This window comes from Ursus arctos, unplaced genomic scaffold (genome assembly GCF_023065955.2).
Source record: "Ursus arctos isolate Adak ecotype North America unplaced genomic scaffold, UrsArc2.0 scaffold_4, whole genome shotgun sequence".
Lineage (NCBI taxonomy): Eukaryota > Metazoa > Chordata > Mammalia > Carnivora > Ursidae > Ursus > Ursus arctos.
The window spans coordinates 94,414,524-94,434,025 of NW_026623056.1; the positions used below are offsets into that span (position 1 = coordinate 94,414,524).

Genomic DNA, 19,502 nt, shown 5'->3' on the forward strand with positions numbered 1-19,502 from the left:
TTCATCTCCAACCACTCGTCCACCCTCCACCCCGCCCCTGCGCCCCACCCCAGCACCCTCACTTCCACCCACTCATCCCCCCCCCCGGCAGCCTCCATTCCACCGCCCCCCCGCACCCCGCCCCTCCATTCCCCCCGCACCCCGCCCCTGCGCCCCACCCCAGCACCCTCACTTCCACCCACTCATCCCCGCCCCGCAGCCTCCATTCCACCGCCCCCCCCGCACCCCGCCCCTCCATTCCCCCCGCACCCCGCCCCTGCGCCCCACCCCAGCACCCTCACTTCCACCCACTCATCCCCCCCCAGCAGCCTCCATTCCACCGCCCCCCCCGCGCCCCACCCCTCCTCACCCCACCGCCCTCACTTTCCGCCCCTGGCCCCTTCGCCCCCTCCCCGCCCCCCGACCGGCCATCCGCGGGGCCGCAGCGCCTCCCGCTGGTACGCGCTGTCGGGGCGCGGCCCCAGCGGGAGGCGGGAGTGGTATAAAGTGGGCGGCCCCCTCCGCGGCCCCCTCCCTCCTGCCCGCTCGGAGCCCGCGTCTCGGCCGCCAGGACCCTGAGCTCCTCGAGACGTGTCCAGCGAGCGCCCCGCGCGCTCCGGGGTCAGGTAAGCGCCGCTCGGCCGGCCCGGGACCCGCCTGGAGCCGCGGCCGCGCTCTGGCGAGTTGTGACCGGGCGAGGGCCTCCCAGGCAGGGCGGGCTGGTCTCCCCGTGGCAGCGAGTTCCCCGAGGGGCCCGGGCGTGGGGGGCACGCCGGCCTGGCGGCCGCATTTCACCCACTCACCCTCCCTCAGAGCTCCCCACGTCCGCTCCTTAGGTGCGTCGCGCGTTGGGGCCAGGGGCCGCAGAGGTAATTGTCTGACCGCCCCCTTTGCCCCTTCTGGGGCAGGGCTGGGGCTGCGGGTGGGGGTGGGATTCCTCCCTGTTCCTGGGCTCCCTGCTAAGACTCTGCAGCTCTCGAGCTGTCTGATGGGACGGCTGGGGAGCCCTCGCGTCACCGCCCCCAGTGGGTCACCAAACAGCCCCGAGGGGCTCAGCGTCTGCGGTGGGACCCCTGGCTGGTTCCTGGGAGGTTTGGTTTTATCTCTGGCCTGGAGATCACATTCAGAGGACTGAGGAGCCCAAGTCACCCCCACGGGAAGTCCAACCTTTTCACGTGGAACTGGGTGCAGGGTCTCCCCGGGTTCAAGAGGGAGAGGCCGTTCCTCCTCTTTCTGGGTGGAGTGCCCGTGGCTACAGTGAGCTCGCCCAGGCACTCCCCAGGTGATAGAGGGTCTCTGACACCTAGTGGAGAGGACAGGTCACACCAGCACCTGACCCCCACCCGGAATCAGCAGGAGCCCAGCCTGTCCCCCATTCCTCTGAGGCTGAAAGTGGCCCACCAGGCATCCCCCACACACACACCCCAAGTCTGTTAGGGGAGACAAAGCAGGGGGCTGCACGGTGGACATCAGAGTGAAGGAGGACCCCAGGCTCATGGGCTGGTGATGGCTCCCCAGCTACGCCAGACTCCACACCCTCCAGGACTCCTCACTCAGTTCAGCAGAAACCTGGGGGCCCAGCACACTCAGAGCACGGCTTTGGGGTGGGATTGGGTGGGTCACCTGCCGAGAGCTCTCTGCTGCTGCTAATAACACAAAAACCAGCAGGGCGCGGTGCCGCAGGTGTGCGGGCCATCCTGCCCGGAGCCCACACGGGATACCATCCCCCATAGCCAGTGAGAACACCGCCGGCTCCAGCACCCACACTCCTGACCAGCCCAGTGTCCCCAAGGAAAGGAGCTTCACTTTTAGGTTAATAGCCAAAACAAGGAAGCTGGAGATCCACAGATTTGTGACTTTTTTCTTCCCATAAAGGAGTTTGGGCCCAGAGGTGGTCTTAACATTTGTTTCACAACAAGCAGAAGGCATTTGGGGCTTATACGCAGCCTCATCTCTCCCAGGCCAGGCGGCAGGACAGGCATTTGGGGCTCTGAGGAGGGACACTGCCTGCCTTCCTTGCTGTCTGCCTCCCTGACGTCACCCAGAGGCAGGAGGGTAGGGCCGGGGAGTGGGCCTGAGCCCCAGCCTAGGTGGCCTGCAGTCTCCCAGGCCGGACTGGAGCGGGTGGGCACAAAGGGCCCAAGTGTGTCCCCTTGGCAGGACTCAGGTGCTGATGGGCCACTGGGCCCTTCTGGCTACCGTGAAGCTGCCACCCTCTGCTAGGGAAAATACCCTGGGATGCCAGCGAAGCCCCCGGCAGGGCAGGGGCCATTGTTGGGGGTGTCTGTTGGGAAGCTACAGGGAAGGCCATGTGCAGGGACAGAGTCAGGCTCCTGCCCCTGGGCCCCCTGGTTGGGCAGAGCTCAGGCCCCTGCACTGGGCAGTGCCTGTCACAGCCAGCCGTGACTTTGCCTCGCTGGCCAACAGGGGCAGCTCTGTGTTTCTCGGGGAGCTGTGGGCAGCAGGGAGGCCTTCAGACGAGCTCCCTGGGCTGGGCAGGTCAGAGAAGGGACAGCCAGTGCCTGGGAGAAGGAGCAGGGGCCCGAGGCTCGTCCCAGGGCTGTGGCAAAGGGTGTGGCCTGGCCCTACCCCAGCCAGCATTTTCTCATCTGCAGAACCAGGCCGGGCTTCCAAGCACCTGCCCTTTCTACCTGCCAGGACGGCTGAGGATCTCCAAGGGCACAGAGTGTGGAAAGACTGCGTTTGTACCCACAAAATGCTTTTTGATGTTGGAAAAACCTAGTTCTTGTGATTTTTTTTTAATATTTATTTAAATATTTATTTATTTATTTATTTATTTATTTGACAGAGAGAGAGCACAGGGAGGGGGAGCAGCAGGCAGAGGGAGAAGCAGGCTCCCCGCTGAGCAAGGAGCCGGATGTGGGACTGGATCCCAGGACTCTGGAATCATGACCTGAGCCAAAGGCAGATGCTTCACTGACTGAGCCACCCAGGCGCCCCCCTCTTTTGATTATTTTAAGAAAACCACAAATAGTTTGATTCTTTCCACATTTCGGTGGATCAGCCCTTTCTTTGGCTTCTCTCACACATGTGTACAAAGCCGTCGGGGGTTGGGGGAACCCTGGTGGGGGCACACCTGCAAAGAAGCCGGGGTCCTGGGATGCCGCTCATTGAACAGCGCCTGGGGGAGCCCCGCCCCCACCCTAGGGGTGAGTGCTGGCATTGGGCCACATCATACAGCGACATTCTCCACAGACTGTACGCACACCCTCCCCGCTGACCTGAAACATGTCAGCACTCCACACCGCACCACTGGGTCACCCTCGTGGTGGCCCACGGCAGTGGCTGAATTAAGCAAGTGGAGGGCAGGCATCCAGCTGTGAGGGGCCCCTGCTGCTAGGAGAGCAGACTCTGGGTCTTTTTTTTTTTTTTAATAATAATTCTTTATTATGTTATGTTAGTCACCATGCAGCACATCCTTAGTTTTTGATGTAAAGTTCCATGATTCATTACTTGCTTATGACACCCAGGGCTCCGTGCAACACATGCCCTCCTTACTACCATCACGGGCTAACCCATCCCCTCACCCCCTCCCCTCTGAAGCCCTCAGACTCTGGGTCTTAAGCTCTGAAAAGTGTCCAGGCTTTCACGCCTGTAGTCAGATACTCACCAGAAAAGTGAGGAAGGACCCTGTATTCTCCACAGCAGGAAGCACTGCGGTTTGGTGGTGCCGTTTTTTCTTTCTTGTGTGCCAGGGTCACGGATGAGGAATGGTGTGCTGTCCGTCTGTCTGCACGTCCTTGATTTTTGTGCATTCAGCGTTTTTTGATGACTGACCATTTGCCTGGTTATGATTTCCCCCATGCTCCTAACGAGTGCTCAGTTCTACTAATCTGCAAGAGCTTTTCCCCCAGTTTTTAAAAATTGTGGTAGAATGTGCATAACCTAAAATGTATCATCTGAACCATTTTGAAGTGTAGAGTTGAGCGGTGTTCGTAGTCTTGTGCTACTATTACCTCCATTCATCTCTGAAATTCCGTTCATCTTGAAAAACAGGAACTCTATACCCATTAAGCACTAACTCCCCATTCCCTCCTCCCCCAGTCCCTGGCAGCCTCCATTCTACCTTCTATCCCTCTGATTTTTTAGATGATCTAAGTATCTCATAGGATTAGAATTGCACAGTATTAGTCTTTTTGTCGCTGGCTTATCTCACTGAGCCTCATGTCCTCAGGGTTCCTCCATATTGGATCCTCCATAAGGCTGGATCACGTCGTTGTGTGAATGTACCACGGTATGATTATCCATTCATCCGTCCACGGACACTTGGATTCCTCCCTGTTTTACCTGTCGTGAATAATCACTAATGTGAACAATGAAGATGGGTATACAAATATCTCTCTGAGATCTTGCTCTTAATTTGGCGGCGGGGGGCGGGGGGGGATATAGCCAGAAGCAGAATTGCTAGATCATGTTGCAATTTTATTTTTATTTTTTTGAGGAACTACCTGCTGTTGCCCAGAGAGGTTCTACCATGTTACATTCCCACCAACACTTCCAGTTTCTCCACATCCTCCAACACTTGTTATTCTCTGGGTTTTTTAAATATTTGCCATCCTAATGAGTGTAAGGTGATATCCTTACAATTTTGTTTGTTTTTCTGTAATAATTAGTGATGTTGAGCATCTTTTCATGTGTCCATTGGCCGTTTGTATGTCTTCTGTAGAGAAAGGTCTGTTCAAGTCCTTGGTCCATTTTTTTTTTTAAGATTTTATTTATTTATTTGACAGAGATAGAGACAGCCAGTGAGAGAGGGAACACAAGCAGGGGGAGTGGGAGAGGAAGAAGCAGGCTCCCAGCAGAAGAGCCTGACGTGGGCCTCGATCCCAGAACGCTGGGATCACGCCCTGAGCTGAAGGCAGACGCTTAACGGCTGAGCCACCCAGGCGTCCCCTTGGTCCATTTTTGAATCAAATTTTTGGTGTTGGGTTTTAGGTGTTCTGTATATATTCTGGACGCTAATCCCTGATCACATCTGTAATTTGCAGAGACTTGTTTCCATTCTATAGGGTTGCCTTTTGACTCTGTGGATAGTGTCTTTTCATACACAAAATGTTTTATTTTTCCTAAAGTCCAGTTTGCCTATTTTTTTCTTTAGTTGCTTGTGCTTTTGGTTTCACATCCAAGAAATCATTACCAACTGCAAGCTTGTGAATTTTTTGCCCTATACTTTCTCTAAAAGTTTTATAGATTTAGGTGTTACATTTAGATCATGGATCCACTTTGAATTAATTTTTGTGTATGGTGTGAGGTAAGGGTCCAGCTTCATTCTTTTGCTTGTGGATGCCCAGTTTTCACCACACCATTTGTTCTAAAGAACTGTCTTTTCCCCCACTGCATGATCAAGTACTTTTTTGAAAAGTACTTGAATGTAAAGGCAAGAGTATATTTCTGGGCTCTGTTTGACTCCATTGGTCTGTATGCTAGTACCACATTGTTATCATTACTGTTGCTTTGTAGTAAGTTTTGAAATCAGGAAGTGTGAGTCCTCTGGCTTTGGTCTTCTCTTTTAGAATTGTTTATGCTATTCAGGGTCTCTTGAGATTTCTTATGAATTTTAGAATGGCTTTTTCTATTTCTGCAAAAATCATCATTGGGATTTTCATAGAAATTGAATTAAACCTGTAAATCACATTGGGTGGTATTGACATCCTAATGTGGTCTTCCAATCCATGAACATGGACTATCTTTCCATTTGTTTTTATCTTCTTTAATTCCTCTCAGAAAGATTTTATAGTTTTCAGTGAATAAGTCTTTTACTTCCTTGGTAAAGGTAATTCCTAAGTGTTTTATTCTTTTGACGCTCATGTAAATGGAATTGTTTTCCATTGTTCGTTGTTGGTATATAGAAATGCAGCGGATTTTTGTGTATTGATTTTGTGGTCTGCTACTTTGCTCAGTTTGTTTATTCTAACAGTTCCTTTTGCGGAATCCTTAGGGTTTTCTACATATAAGATCATATCATCTGTGAACAGGGATAATTTACTTCTTCCTTTCCAGTTTGAGTGCCTTTTATGGCTTTTTCTTGCCTGGCTAGGACTTCCAATACTATGTTGAATAGAAAGGGATGGAAGTAGACATCTTCGCTTTGTTCCTGATCTTAGAGGAAAAGCTTTCAGTCTCTCACCATTGAGCATTATGTTTGCTGTGGCATTTTCATATATGACTTTTATTATATTGAGGTGGGTTCTTTCTATTCCCAGTTTTCAGGTATTTTTATCATGAAAGGATGTAAATTTTATCAAAAGATTTTTTGAGATCATGTGGGTTATATTACGTTGATCGATTTTCATATGTTGAATCATCCTTGCATTCCAGGAATAAATGCCACTTGCTCATGTTTAATCCTTTTACTATCTTATTGAATTCTGTTTGCTGATATTTTGCTGAAGATTTTCATGTCAGTATTCAATAGGAATATTGGTCTGTAGTTCCTTTTCTTGTAGTGTCTTTGTCTCACTTTGGCATTAGGGTAATGCTGGCATCATAGAATGAGTAAGGAATATTCCCTCCTCTTTAACTTTGTTTGAAAAGTTTGATAAGTATTGATGTTAGTTCTTCTTTAAATGTTTAGTAGAATTCACCAGTGAAGTCATCAGATTTAGGGTTGTTTGTTTGTTTGTTTGTCAGGAGATTTTCTGTTACTGATTCAATGTCCTTACTCAGCACAGATCTGTTCAGAATTTCTATTTCTTCATGGTTTGGAGGTTTTGTGTTTCTAGGAATTTGTCCATTTCACCTAGATTATCCAGCTCGTAAGTGTACAATTGTTCATAGTTCCCTCCTATGATCCTTTCTATTTCTGTGGAATTGGTAGTAATGTTCCCACATTAATTTCTGATTTTAATAATTTGAGTCTTCTCTCTCTTTTTCTTAGTTCATCTCACTAAAGGTTTGTCGATGTTGTTGATCTTTTTGAAAAATCAACTTTTCATTTCACTGATGTTCTCTGTTGTTTTTCTGTCATCTATTTCATGTAACTCTGCTCTAATCTTTATTATTTCTTTCATTCTGCTAGCTTTGGGTTTCATTTGTTCTTCTTTTTCCAGTTCCTTAAGCTGTACAATTAAGTTGTTGATTTGAGCTCTTTCTTGGTTCTTTTTTAATTTTTTAAAAGATTTTTAAATTTATTTTAGAGAAAGAGCATGTGCACCCTGTGCTTGCGCATGAGCAGGGGAAGGGGCAGAGGGAAGCAATCTCAAGCAGGCTCCCTACTGAGTGCAGAGCCTGACTCAGGGCTCGACCTCATAACCATGAGATCATGACCTTAGTGGAAGTTAAGAGTCAGACTCCTAACTGACTGAACCACCCAGGTATCCCTGAGCTCTTTTTTGTTTTTGTATGAAAACATGTATAGATGTAAATTTCCTCCTAAACACTGCTTTCACTGTGTTCCACACATTCTCCCATGTTTTGTTTTCATTTTTATTGATCTCTGAGTATTTTCTAATTTCCTTTGTGATTTATTCTTTGATCTACTGGTTGCTTAAAAGTGAGTTGTTTAACTTCCACAATTTTGTGAATTTTCCAGTTTTTCTTCTGTTATTGACTTCTAACAGCATCTCATTGTGATCAGAGAAGATACTTTCTATGATATTTTCTCCTTAAACCCATGGAAGCTGCCATTGTTGTTTCACCTTCTCCCACTATTGCAAGCCCCTCCCTTCCTTCTCTGGCTGCATTTATTCCAGGGGATTTTAAGTATTGGCACTTTTTTTTCCCCTATTCACTTTTTTCTTTCTTTTTTGGGGGGTGGTCAGACATTGAAGACTAAGTGCTCGCTTTGGCAGCACATATACTAAAATCAGACATTGAAGACTAGGACATTCTAATGCAACTGCATATACAGGGGAAATTGGATGGGCACTGCACATGTTCAGGGAAGATGTGTGCCCAGGAAACACCTGGAACACCTTATACCTAAACTTCAGGCTGATCCTTGGCACAGAGACAGCCTGCCACAATAAAATAAATAAATAAACAAACAGCAAGCCCTGGAGAAGAAGAAGAATCTGATTTCCAGACATAGCACATTATTAGATTCAAATGTCCAGTTTTCAACAAAAGAATCACAAAGCACAAAGAAACAGGAAAGTAGGGCCCATTCAAAGGGAAAAAAAAAACATAAACCAACAAAGTATCCCTGAAGAAGACCTGATGGTGGGCCTAGTAGCCACAGACCTGAACACAACCATCTTAAAGATGCTCAAAAAACTAAAGAAAAGCATTAAAGAAGTCAAGGAAACAATGTCTGAATAAAATGGAAATATCAATAAAGAGGAACCTATGGTAGAATTCAAAAAGAAATAATGGAGCTGAAAAATACAATAACTAAAATGGAAATTTCATTAGAGGAAATCAAAGGCAGATTTGAGCAGACAGAAGAAACAACCAGTGAAGTTGGAGATAAGACAATGCAGATTATTGAGTCTAAGAAAAAGAAAGAAAAAAGATTAAAGAAAAGTGAACAGAGCCTAAGGAACCTGCATGTATGATATGGGAGTCCCAGAAGGAGAAGAGGGAGAAGAGGCAACAGAGAAAGTATTTGAGGAAATAATGGCTCAAAACTTCCCAGTTTGATGAAGACATGAACATAAAGCCCAAGAAGCTCAATGAACTCCAAGGAGGATAAATTCAAAGGGACTCACATTGAGACATGTCATCATCAAACTACCCAAAGCCAAGACAAAGAGAAATTTTGAAATCAGCAAACGAGGTGTGACTCATGATATTCAAGGGATCCTCAATAAGATTATTAGCAGATTTCTCATCAGAAACTTGGGAGACCAGAAGCAGTGGACTGATAATATTTAAAATGCTAAAAGAAAAAAAACCTGTCACCCAAAAATTCTATATCTAGCAAAACTGTCCTTTAAAAGTGAGGGTAAGATTAAAACATTCCCAGATAAACAGAAGCTGAGGGAGTTTGTTACTACTAGAGCTGACCTACAAGAAATGCTGAAGGGGGTCCTGCAGGGTGAAATAAAAGGACACTAGACAGTAACTTGAAGCCACGTAGAGAAGTAAAGGTCTCAGTAAAGATCAACACATGAGCAATTATAAAAGCTAATTTACCGTGGTAATGGTATGTATTTCCACATTTTGTTTCCTATATAATTTAAGGAACTAATGCATTAAAAATAATATTTGGTTATGCTTTGAACACACAAGGTATAAAAATATAGTTTTGTGAGGCACCTGGGTGGCTCAGATGGTTAAGCATCTGCCTTCGGCTCAGCTCGTGATCAGCAGGTCCTGGAATTAAGCCCCACATTGGGCTCCCAGCTCAACGGGGGGTCTGTTTCTCCCTCTGCCTCTCCCCTCTGTTTGTGCTCTCTCTCCGTCTCTCAAATAAATAAATAAAATATATTTTTTTTAAATGTAGTTTTGTGACAACTGCTATAAATTCAGATTAGAGCATTATGACTTTAGGATGTTCAATATAACCCCCCATGGTAACCACAAAGAAAATATTTAAAGATTATACACAAAAAGAAATGAGGAAGGGATGTGAATGTTTCACTAGAAAAATCAACTAAATTCAAAAAAAGACAGTAATGCAGAAAATGAGAAATAAAAATCTCTAAGATATATGGAAAACAAATAGCAAATGACAGAAGTCTCTCCTTACTGGTAGTGACTTTAATTATAAACAAATCACACTCTTCAATCAAAAGACAGAGACTGGCAAAACAGATTATTAAAAAACACGATCAACAGCAGCCGACCCTTGAACAGCATGAATTTGAACCATACGGGTCTACTTCTATGCAGATTTTTTACAGTACAGTACCGTAATGTGTTTTGTCTTCTGTATGATTTCCCAACATTTTTTCTCTAGCTTACTTTACTGTAAGAATCCATAATACGCACACACAATATGCATCCTTCAGCTGCTGTCTTATCAGTCAGGCTTCGGTCAACAGTAGGCTATTAGGAGTGATGTTTTGGGGGAGTCAAAAGTTATATGCAGGTTATCAACTGTGTGGGGAGGGGGGCCAGCACCCCGACCCTCACACTGTTTGAGGGTCAGCTGTCTACAAGAGACTCACGTTCCATCCAGAGACACAAATAGGTTAAAAACATTATTCCATGCAAATAGGAACCAAAAGAGAGCAGGGTGGCCGTACTAATATCAAATGAAATGGACTTTGAATCAAAACCAGTTACAAGAGACAAAAGACATGTATTAATAGAAATTTTGATACAGCAGGAAGCTATAGCAATTATAAACATCGCACACCTAATAGCAGGCCATCAAAATTTTTAAACTTTAAAAATATGAAATCTTGATGTATATTGGAAAGACTGTTGTCTGGCTCTTGGTCTGTTCCCAGGCTGCTCTTGTCATTTTTATTGAATGGAAGTGTCATCCATGGGTGCCCAGAGTGTGGACCCCGGGCTGCCCAGGTGGCTCAGTCAGTTGGGCATCTGCCTTTGGCTTAGGTCATGATCTTGGGGTCCTGGGATAGAGCCCCGCATTGGGCTCCCTGCTCAATGAGGAGTCTGCTTCTCCCTCTCCCTCTGCCCCTCTCTCCCCAGCCACTTGTGCTCATGTGCTTTCTCAACTAAATAAGTAAAATCTTAAAAAAAAAAAACAAAAAAACACCTAGAGTGTGGACCCTGAGCTGTGATGCCTGGCGGTTAGCTGAGCACGCTGGGCAAGCTACCTATGCTGGGTCTGGGTCCTCCTGTGCGAGGTGGGAACTGTACCGCACCAACGTCCAAGGGCAGCGTGGGCCTGACGGGAGAAGGCGCAGCTGGCGTCTGGGGCAGAGTAACCAGAGAAGACATTTCCTTGTCACTTCAACCATCCTTTGCAAAGACTTTTTGGTCCATATTTTGCCCTCCCTTCTCCTGGAATTTCTTCGGTGTGGGTGAGATTACTCCCATCTCTAGCACATCGCAAGCCGCCATCCCCTGACCCCTTCACCGTACTGAAGGGCCACCGTCTTACGTCCTCAGTTCTGGGTTGTCTTGCAGGCTGCCACTGTTGCACATAAAACCACAGATGCCCTATCACTCCGATTTTATCGTCTCATTGGCTCTTGATAGCACAAGTTCCCTCAGCACCCTTTATCTCTGGTTTTTCTCAGCGACTCTTACTTATTCTTCCTTAGATTCATTCTGTCCACATGCACAAGCAAAAGGGCAAAAATATTTCTTGGAGATTCTAATCAAAATTACATTCAATTATAGAGTCCATTAGAAATAACTGATATTCTTAAGTGTTGCGTTTCCCATCCAGAAACCAGGCTCATCTCTCCAAAGTGTTCCTTAGAAAATTTTTGTGATTTTTTTAATAAGTCCTGCACTTTCTCAGATTCTTAAATTTACTCCTTAACTTTATGTCATTTTTGTTGATAGGGTAAATAGTATTTTTCCATTAAATTCCCTAATTGGTTGTTGCTGATAGAAGAAAATCTATAGCTTTTTGTACGTATTTTTCTTATAATAGTCTCACTGAGTTCCACTCCTTCCCCTAAACTTTGTATAGTTGATTTAATTGGGTTTTCCAATTCCCATCTTTAGTGAGGACAGTTTCCATCTCTTCTCTTTCCAAGATTTGTACTTTGTTTTTCTTTACAGTCGTGTTGCATTGGCTTCCAACACAACGTTGAATAATCGAGTGAGAGCAGCACTCTTTGTCATACGTATGCGTCTATTTCTTGGGCTCTCAGGGACATTTTTTGAGTGCAGGAGTTTTTAATGCAAGGTCAGGTCCACAGCGGACTCCGAGTTCAGGAAGGGTGTGATTTCAGTATATGGGTACATGTGCATTTGTGTCAAGTGGATTGGTCCAGATTCTTGAAGGAAGAACCCCTATTTTAGTTCTTATATAAAATATGACCTTGGTTGTGGATTTGAAATTTATATGCTCTATAATGTTAATCCAACTCTTAAATTTCTTATGAGGTTTTGCCTTTTTTCCCCCCAATCAGTAATGGATGTTTCAGGCACCATTAAAGCAGTTACATGGTTTTCTTTTTATACTGATGTGCCTTACATTCGTGTACTCGTAGTGTTGCATCACCGTTGTATTTCTAAACTGACTTCATCCATTCTGGTAGTTGTCCTTGGTATGCTACTGGATTTTATCTTCTAACGTCTGTCAGGAGCTTATTTGTCCACCAAGTTTCTTTTAGGGATTTCTTTTATCAAGTTTTGGTCTTGGGTTTTTAAAAGTTTCAAAATGAATCGAAAAGCTTATCTTTTTATGTTTTGAAACAGACTAAATAGTAGAGAAGTATTTGTCCTTGAAGATGCAAAAGAACTCTCCCAAATCCATGTGGGCAGAGCCTTGGGGTGTGTTCCCTGCCAGCGTTTCCAGTCCTTCCGGGCAGAGTCCAGTCAGGTCCTCACCTCTATACAAGACTTTCCCAGAACCTGGTCTTTCATGTTCATTAGCTTAGAGCTGCACTTGGTATGCTCTTAAAAACCTTCTTCACCTATCATGATATTATTTTATTCATTCCAAAATTCATTCCAAAATTTTATTCATTCCAAAGTATCACTGTATTGTGCTTCATCATTTTCATTTTCGATTAAATTTTCTACTTTATTGGCTTTTTCAAAGAGCCAGTTCTAAATTTTATATATATATATATATATATATGGTTTTTTTTAATCGGTTGGTTTGTTCCTTATTATTTTCTTTCCCTTGTTTTCCTGAGATTCGTGTTGTTAATTTATTTTTGTCCCTAGCTTCTTCAACTGTGTGTCTAATTTGTTACACTGATTTCTTATCTTACAACATAAAGCATCTAAGGCTATATATTGTCCTCTAATTACAGCTTTGCCCTTCCCATATTTGTTTATATGTATAACATTGTCATTGTCACTAATTCCTATGTAGTTTTAGCAAGAAAGTGTTTTTTTAAATTTCCAGGTGTTTTGATTTTTTTTTTCTGTCTTACTAGTGACTGCTTTTGTATTGTGGTTCAGAAATTTTCATATATAATTTCTGATTTTTTAAAATTAATTAAAGCTGTTTTTGTGGCTACTCTAGAATTGAGTTTTGTAAAATTTTTAAAAGAGCATGCATTCCCTACTTGTAGGTTTCAAAGACAGATATAGATGATAGTGAGGCAGATGTGTGTGTTCACTACTCATTACTGTCAAAGTTTTATAAAACAGGACATTCACATTCTTGTTTTCATTGTTTATGTGATCTATCAAGACTTTCAAAGGTGAGTTGAAAGTCTTCTATTATGATTGCGGTTTATCAGTTTTTTCTTCAATTTTTCACCACTTTTGCTTTATATAATTTTGTTATGAAATCCGCTACCTACAGACTCATAACTAGACTGCAGCCTTTATCTTGTCCTTGGCACTGTCCCTCGCCCTTCTGTCTCACCTTCGATGGGCCCTCATGCTGTCCTCTCTGTCTGGGACAGCCTCCAGGGTCACTCTCACAAACCTACCTCATCCAGATGGGTTTCATTTTTTTATCTAAGTTAGGAATATTTATCTTTTTTTCTTTTCTTTCTTTTTTATTGCAGATTAGTTGACATATATTAATTTCAGGTGTACAGCATAGTGATCCGAGAGTTCTGTACATTCAGCTATGCTCACCACCAGAAGTGTCATCACCACGTGTCCCCACACAACCCTCGTACAATATTATTAACTGTGTTCCCCATGCTGCACTGTTCATCCCCATGACTCATTATCACTGGAAATGTGTACGTCTTCATCCCTTTATCTACTTCACCCATCCCCCCACCAGTTCGTTCTCTGTATTTATGAGTCTGTGTTTGTTTGTGTTTATTTGTTCATTTGTTTTGTTTTTTAGATTCCACACACAGTGAAATCATATGGTATTTGTCTTTGTCTGACTTATGTCTTTTGCATAATATTCTCTAGGTCTGTGTTGTTGTAAATGGCAAGATCTCATTCTTTTTTATGACTGAGTAATAAACCATTGTATGTATGTGTGTATGTTGTGTATACACACGCATACGTGTGTGTGTATATATATATATATATGTATATATACCCATCTTCTTTATCTATTTTTTAATTTTAATTCCAGTGTAGTTACCGTGCATGTTATATTCGTTTCAGGTGTGCAATATAGTGATTCAACTGGTGCTCATCAGGACAAGTGCCCTCCTGACTCCCCATCCCCTACTTTACCCTTCTCCCCCCACCCCAACTCCCCTCTGGTAACCATCAATGTCTTCTCTATATTAAGAGTTTGTTCTTTGGCTTGTCTCTTTCTTTCCCTTTGTTTGCTTTGTTTCTTAAATTTCACATTTGAGTGAGATCATATGGTATTTGTCTTTCTCTGACTGACTTACTTCACTTAGCAAAATACTCTGTAGCTCCATCCATGTCGTTGCAAATGGCAAGATTTCATTCTTTTTATGGTTGAGTGACAGTCCATTGTATATACCACGTCTTCTTTATTCATTCCTCTATCGATCGACGCTTGGGCTGTCTCCATAGTTTGGCTACTGTGATAATGCTGCTGTGAACACCAGGGTGTGTGGGAACATTTGTCTCCAACAGAAGAATTTAAAGCGTTCACATATATTGTCACATAGGATCCGTGTGATATTGATTGTGCTCTCTGGCTCTTTTTTTCCCTTTGTTTGTTTTATTTTCCCCTCAACATTCTCCAGTTACTGTCTCGCTGTTTTTCTGTATACAGTATTGTGGAGAAAAAGTTTAATGCCTGAATTAGTTATCTACTGCTATGGATAAGTTACCTCAGAACTTAGTAATTTAAAACAATAAGCACTTACTCATAATTGACTCCAGTCAGGAATGGCTTGGCTGCGTGGCTGTAGCTCAGGGCCCCTGATGAGGTGCAGTGACAGTGGGGGGATTGGCCAGGGCTCTGCTCACCTGATGTCTCGACTGGGCTGAGGATGTGTTCTGCCAGGGCTCACTCACCCGGCTGTTGGCTGGAGGCCTCGGTCCCTCGCTCTTGGGCTTCTGCAAAGGCTACGTGAGTGCCTTCACGTGACGGCAGTCGGCTTCCTCCCAGTGAGGACCCCAAGAGAGGGCCAGGCAGCAGCCACGATGTCTTTTGTGAGCTTGTCTCGGGAGTCACACAGCGTCATCTGCGTGCTGATCTGTTGGTCAGACAGGCCGGTGACAGCTGAGTGTGTGACGATTTCGTGAGAGGTGCCCCCAGGAGGCAGGAAGCATTGGGCCCACCTCGGAGGTTGCCCACCACAACACCAAAATGAGTCTTCCCTTTAGGTGGTTTTCTTAATATATTTTGTTGCCGCTATTGTGTTTTTCTCCTGTGCAGATTATTTTTAGAATTCTTCATTTCCTTGGAGAGTGGCAGTTTCCACCAGTACACTTTAGTATGGGGGCTGTTTGAATTGATTGTGTGTGTGATATGTGTGAGGTGTGGGGTGTGGGCACGCGCACGGGGAGTGGTGCCAAGGTGGGTATCAGAGTCCCTGGCCCTTTGGCAACCCCCTCCCTCCCACAGCAGACGGGACAGGATGGGACTCACTGCTCGCCCACTGGGGGCAGCAGGATGAGGGGCAGTGGAGGACAAAGCTGCACCCACATCCCAGTGCCCAGCCCTAACTGGCCCCCCAGCCTGCCCCGCCAAGCTCCCGCAGTCCCCACGTTGTCTGTCACGTGTGGCTGATGGCTCTGGACCTCTTTTCTCTGACTATTGCCACCTGACTTCCTCTTGGCTTCCAGGTTCTTTGGGGTCCCTGGCTTGCCCCTCACGCCATCTTCTCAGGCCCCACCCAGCCCACCCTGGGCACTTCCATCACCTCATGCAGGAAGCCCGCCTGGATTCGCTGGCACACCCACTGGGCTTGCTTTTGTCTGGGCAACTGTCACCCCATACTGGGTCACAGCCCCTACCTGCAGAGTCATGGCCTCTTGACCTGACCATGACCTATCCTGGAGAGGCAGAGCCATGCCCTGTTCGCCCCTAATGATGCCAGGACCAGCTTCTCTCACTTTAAACTCAAGTGATATTGAACCTTAAATTTGCCCCCCAAAATCCATCCACCTCCTCTCAAAAATGCACCAGGAAAATGGCGTCAAAGTGCCCCCATGCCTCTGCTTTCCCCCAAAGCTCTCCAGGCACCACCTCCGCCCCCAGTCCCCTGAGGGCCCAACCTACCTGCATGCCCCCCTTGTAGGCCGAGAGTCCCTTTTCCCACTGGGTCTGCACCTCTGCTCTGGGGACCCCAGGAGGCAGCCAGGTGTTTGTGTGAACCAAGAGTCCCACCAGTATGAGCCCCTTCCTCTCCCTCCTGGTCCCCAGAGCCCGCCCATCCCCCCTCCCATACCACATGTCCTCTCTCCCCGTCTGGTTGCCAGGTGGGCAGCAAGCAACAGGGAACCCTCCATTCCCACGGAGACGTGTCAGGGCACGGAGACCCAGTCTGGGGAAGGACCCCCCCCATCCGTGGCAGCTGTCCCCCCAACAGAGCAGGACCCTGGCACTCGCTGCCTACCAGTCCCCCAGGCCTGTCTGCATCCCAACCCCCACACTCCATCCCCAGGGCCTTCCCCCGGTCTGTCAGCATGGGGTCATGTGGATGGCTGGCATCGAGTGCCAAGGCCCACCCTGCCCCAGCCTGGGCCATCCTCCCCTCCCCTGATACCCCCCAGTCACCGCCAGCTGAGCCCCCACACAGTGTGCTGCTGTCACCAACGCCCACCACCGGCATTTCAGTTTCTGAGAATGCACCTGTCTGCTTAGCACACCCCGGCCCCCACAGGGCGGAGACGGGCCACGGCGACTGAAACCCACCCAGAGCTTGCCGTCTCTGCATCCCCTGAGTGATGAGGGAAGAGGGCGTCTCCCTGAGCCCACGTGCTGGCTGCCCCACCATCTGGGGAGGGGGCTCTGGGGTCCCGGAGGGGCACTGGCGCTGACTACAGGGGTTGGGGCGTCTCCCTGAGCCCACGTGCTGGCTGCCCCACCATCTGGGGAGGGGGCTCTGGGGTCCCGGAGGGGCACTGGCGCTGACTACAGGGGTTGCTTCTCCCTGTTGCAGGACATTGGGGCGCATGGGTGCTGCGAAGATGCTCCGAAGTCCCTGCTCCGCCCTCCTGCTCTGGGTGCTCCTGGGGGCCGTCCATGCCCAGCAGCAGGAGATCATTGCCCCTGGCAACTCTGAGAGAAACAGCTGCCCAGGTATCAGCCGTGGGGCCGGGCCCGGTGTGGGTAGGAAAGGGGTGCCGCAGGGCCACTGCGGGGGCGGAGCCCAGAATCGCCCACAGGCACGAGGCCTGGCGACGGCTGGCGCCGCAGGCCCTCCGCCCAGGCAGGCCAGTGATACATCCCGTGCCCCCCAGAGAAGGCCGACTGCCCCATCAACGTGTACTTCGTGCTGGACACCTCGGAGAGCGTCACCATGCAGTCCCCCATCGACAGCCTGCTCTACCACATGAAACAGTTCGTGCGTCAGTTCATCAGCCAGCTGCAGGACGAGACCTACCTGGAGCAGGTGGCCCTGAGCTGGCGCTACGGCGGTCTGCACTTCTCCGACGTGGTGAGGGTGTTCAGCCCGCCGGACAGCGACCGGGCCTCCTTCACCAAGAGCCTGGAGAGCATCGTGTCCATCCGGAAAGGCACCTTCACGGACTGCGCGCTGGCCAACATGACCCAGGAGATCCGCCAGCTCAAGAGCAAGGGTGGGGTGCACTTTGCGGTGGTTATCACCGACGGCTACGTCACCGGCAGCCCGTGCGGGGGCATCAAGCTGCAGGCTGAGCGGGCCCGAGAGGAGGGCATCCGGATCTTCACTGTGGCCCCGGACCAGGTCCCGAACGAACAGGGTCTGCGGGACATGGCCAGCATGCCCCTTGAGCTCTACCGTAACAACTATGCCACCGTGCGTCCCGACTTGGAGATCGACCAGGACACCATCAACCGCATCATCAAGGTCATGGTGAGCCGCTCCCAGGACCACACCCGCCCACTGGGCACCAGGAGTGGAGGGTGGAGGCCAGAGCCCTGGGGCCCGCTCCCCCACTGGCCCCAGTGGACAGCACCCTGCTCTGGGCCTCAGTTTACCCCTCTGTGAGAGTTAGCCCGGGCATTCCCACCCAAATCTCCGGCTCCGGCTAAGTAGCATCTCTTTGTCTTTTCTGCAGAAACATGAAGCCTATGGAGAGGTGAGAGGGGCGTTTTCCGGTCCTGCCACCCTGACCGGGTGCTGCCCGCTGGGCCGCTGAGGCGCTGACCCAGCACGGATTATCACTGCAGCCACCCCTGCTGCTCCCGGGGGGTCTAGGACTCCTGAGTTCGGATGAAGGCTCCTGGCCGAAACCAGGCTGCTTAAACCCAGGGGTTGGCGTTAGGGTCACTCACCAAGCACGCACCATGTGGACAAGGGTCGAGCTCAGGGTTGCCCTCCGAGCTCCGGGCCAAGAGCACAGGGCAGGTGGCCTGTGTGGCCCCTGGCATTCCCCCGTCCCCGTGCATCCCCAGCGCCAGCTCTTCTCCCTCAGCGAGGCTCCTACAAGGCGCCCTTTCCTGGCACAGCTGCTCGCAGGCCTGGCACACCCGAGCACGAGCGGGGCCTGGCGAGGGCTCTTTCGTCCTTCCTGCAGGCGGCCATCGCGTAACCTTGGTTCTCCCAGATTTGGCCAGAGTGCCTGTGGGTTCGGGGCCTCCTGGGCACCTCCCGAGTCCGCTGCCCCGTCAGCCCCCCACCCCCCGTACTCTGGCTGGCACCCCCGCCAGCTGCCTCCCCGCCCCCCGCCGGGGCTCTGCGCGCCGGCCTTCCTCCGCAGCCCCTCCTTCTTGTTTCAGTGCTACAAGGTGAGCTGTCTGGAGATCCCCGGGCCCCCCGGCCCCAAGGGCTACCGCGGACAGAAGGTAAGCCGCCCAGACTGCCCTCGGGCTCCCCGCCCTCTCTCAGCTGCAGACGTGGGGCCGTGGGCACCTGGAACGGCCTCAGCCCTTCCGACCGGAAGAACTAGAATTCAGTTTTTATCCTGTATTTTGAGGAAAGCGGGAATGCTTTTGTATTATTAGCTGTGCCGCCGCAGTGCTCCGGCAAAGGAGGGAGGCTAGGGCAGGACACCCGAAACAGGCTCCCCTGGTTACGTGGCGGCTGACCCACACGGAGCGCCCCCTTCTTCCAAACCCACCAGCAGCCCATCGGACAGACCGTAGCTCTGGCCGGAGGCCGTGCCTGAGGGCGGAGGGGGGAAGGAACCTCTGGGGAGATGAGCCCGTCTGGAGGTTATCCCTACACGGCTTCCGGTTTCCCTTTTCTCGATCTGGGAGGAGCCGTGTAGACCAGTAGGAGTGTAGACGCCGTCCGCCAGGTCGCCAGCCAGATGCCCCCGCGCCCCCTGTCCTCGGTGGCACTGCCGCCCACCACAGCCCAGGCATGGAGGTGCCCGCGGATGCAGCCTCCCCACCGTGGCCCTCCCGTGGGGGGAAGGACGCCCACAGTGGTGTCTGAGGGGGCACCGACTAGCCCCCAAAACAGGACATGTCAGCTCAGAAGCCTCTGCCCGCCTGCCGGCTTCCTGCCTTAGTTTACCTC

General features: G+C 48.9%; 1 protein-coding gene across 1 annotated transcript in view; it reads left to right on the top strand.

Moving 5' to 3' along the window:
* Window positions 1-377: 377 nt before the first annotated feature.
* Window positions 378-19,502, top strand: part of COL6A2 (collagen type VI alpha 2 chain) — a 33,615-nt gene continuing 14,490 nt past the window's right edge. The window contains 5 exon segments of the mRNA XM_026507167.4: window positions 378-605; window positions 16,995-17,134; window positions 17,296-17,891; window positions 18,097-18,117; window positions 18,758-18,823. Of these exon segments, the coding sequence (XP_026362952.2) occupies window positions 17,008-17,134; window positions 17,296-17,891; window positions 18,097-18,117; window positions 18,758-18,823 (810 nt within the window). The 5' untranslated portion in view covers window positions 378-605; window positions 16,995-17,007.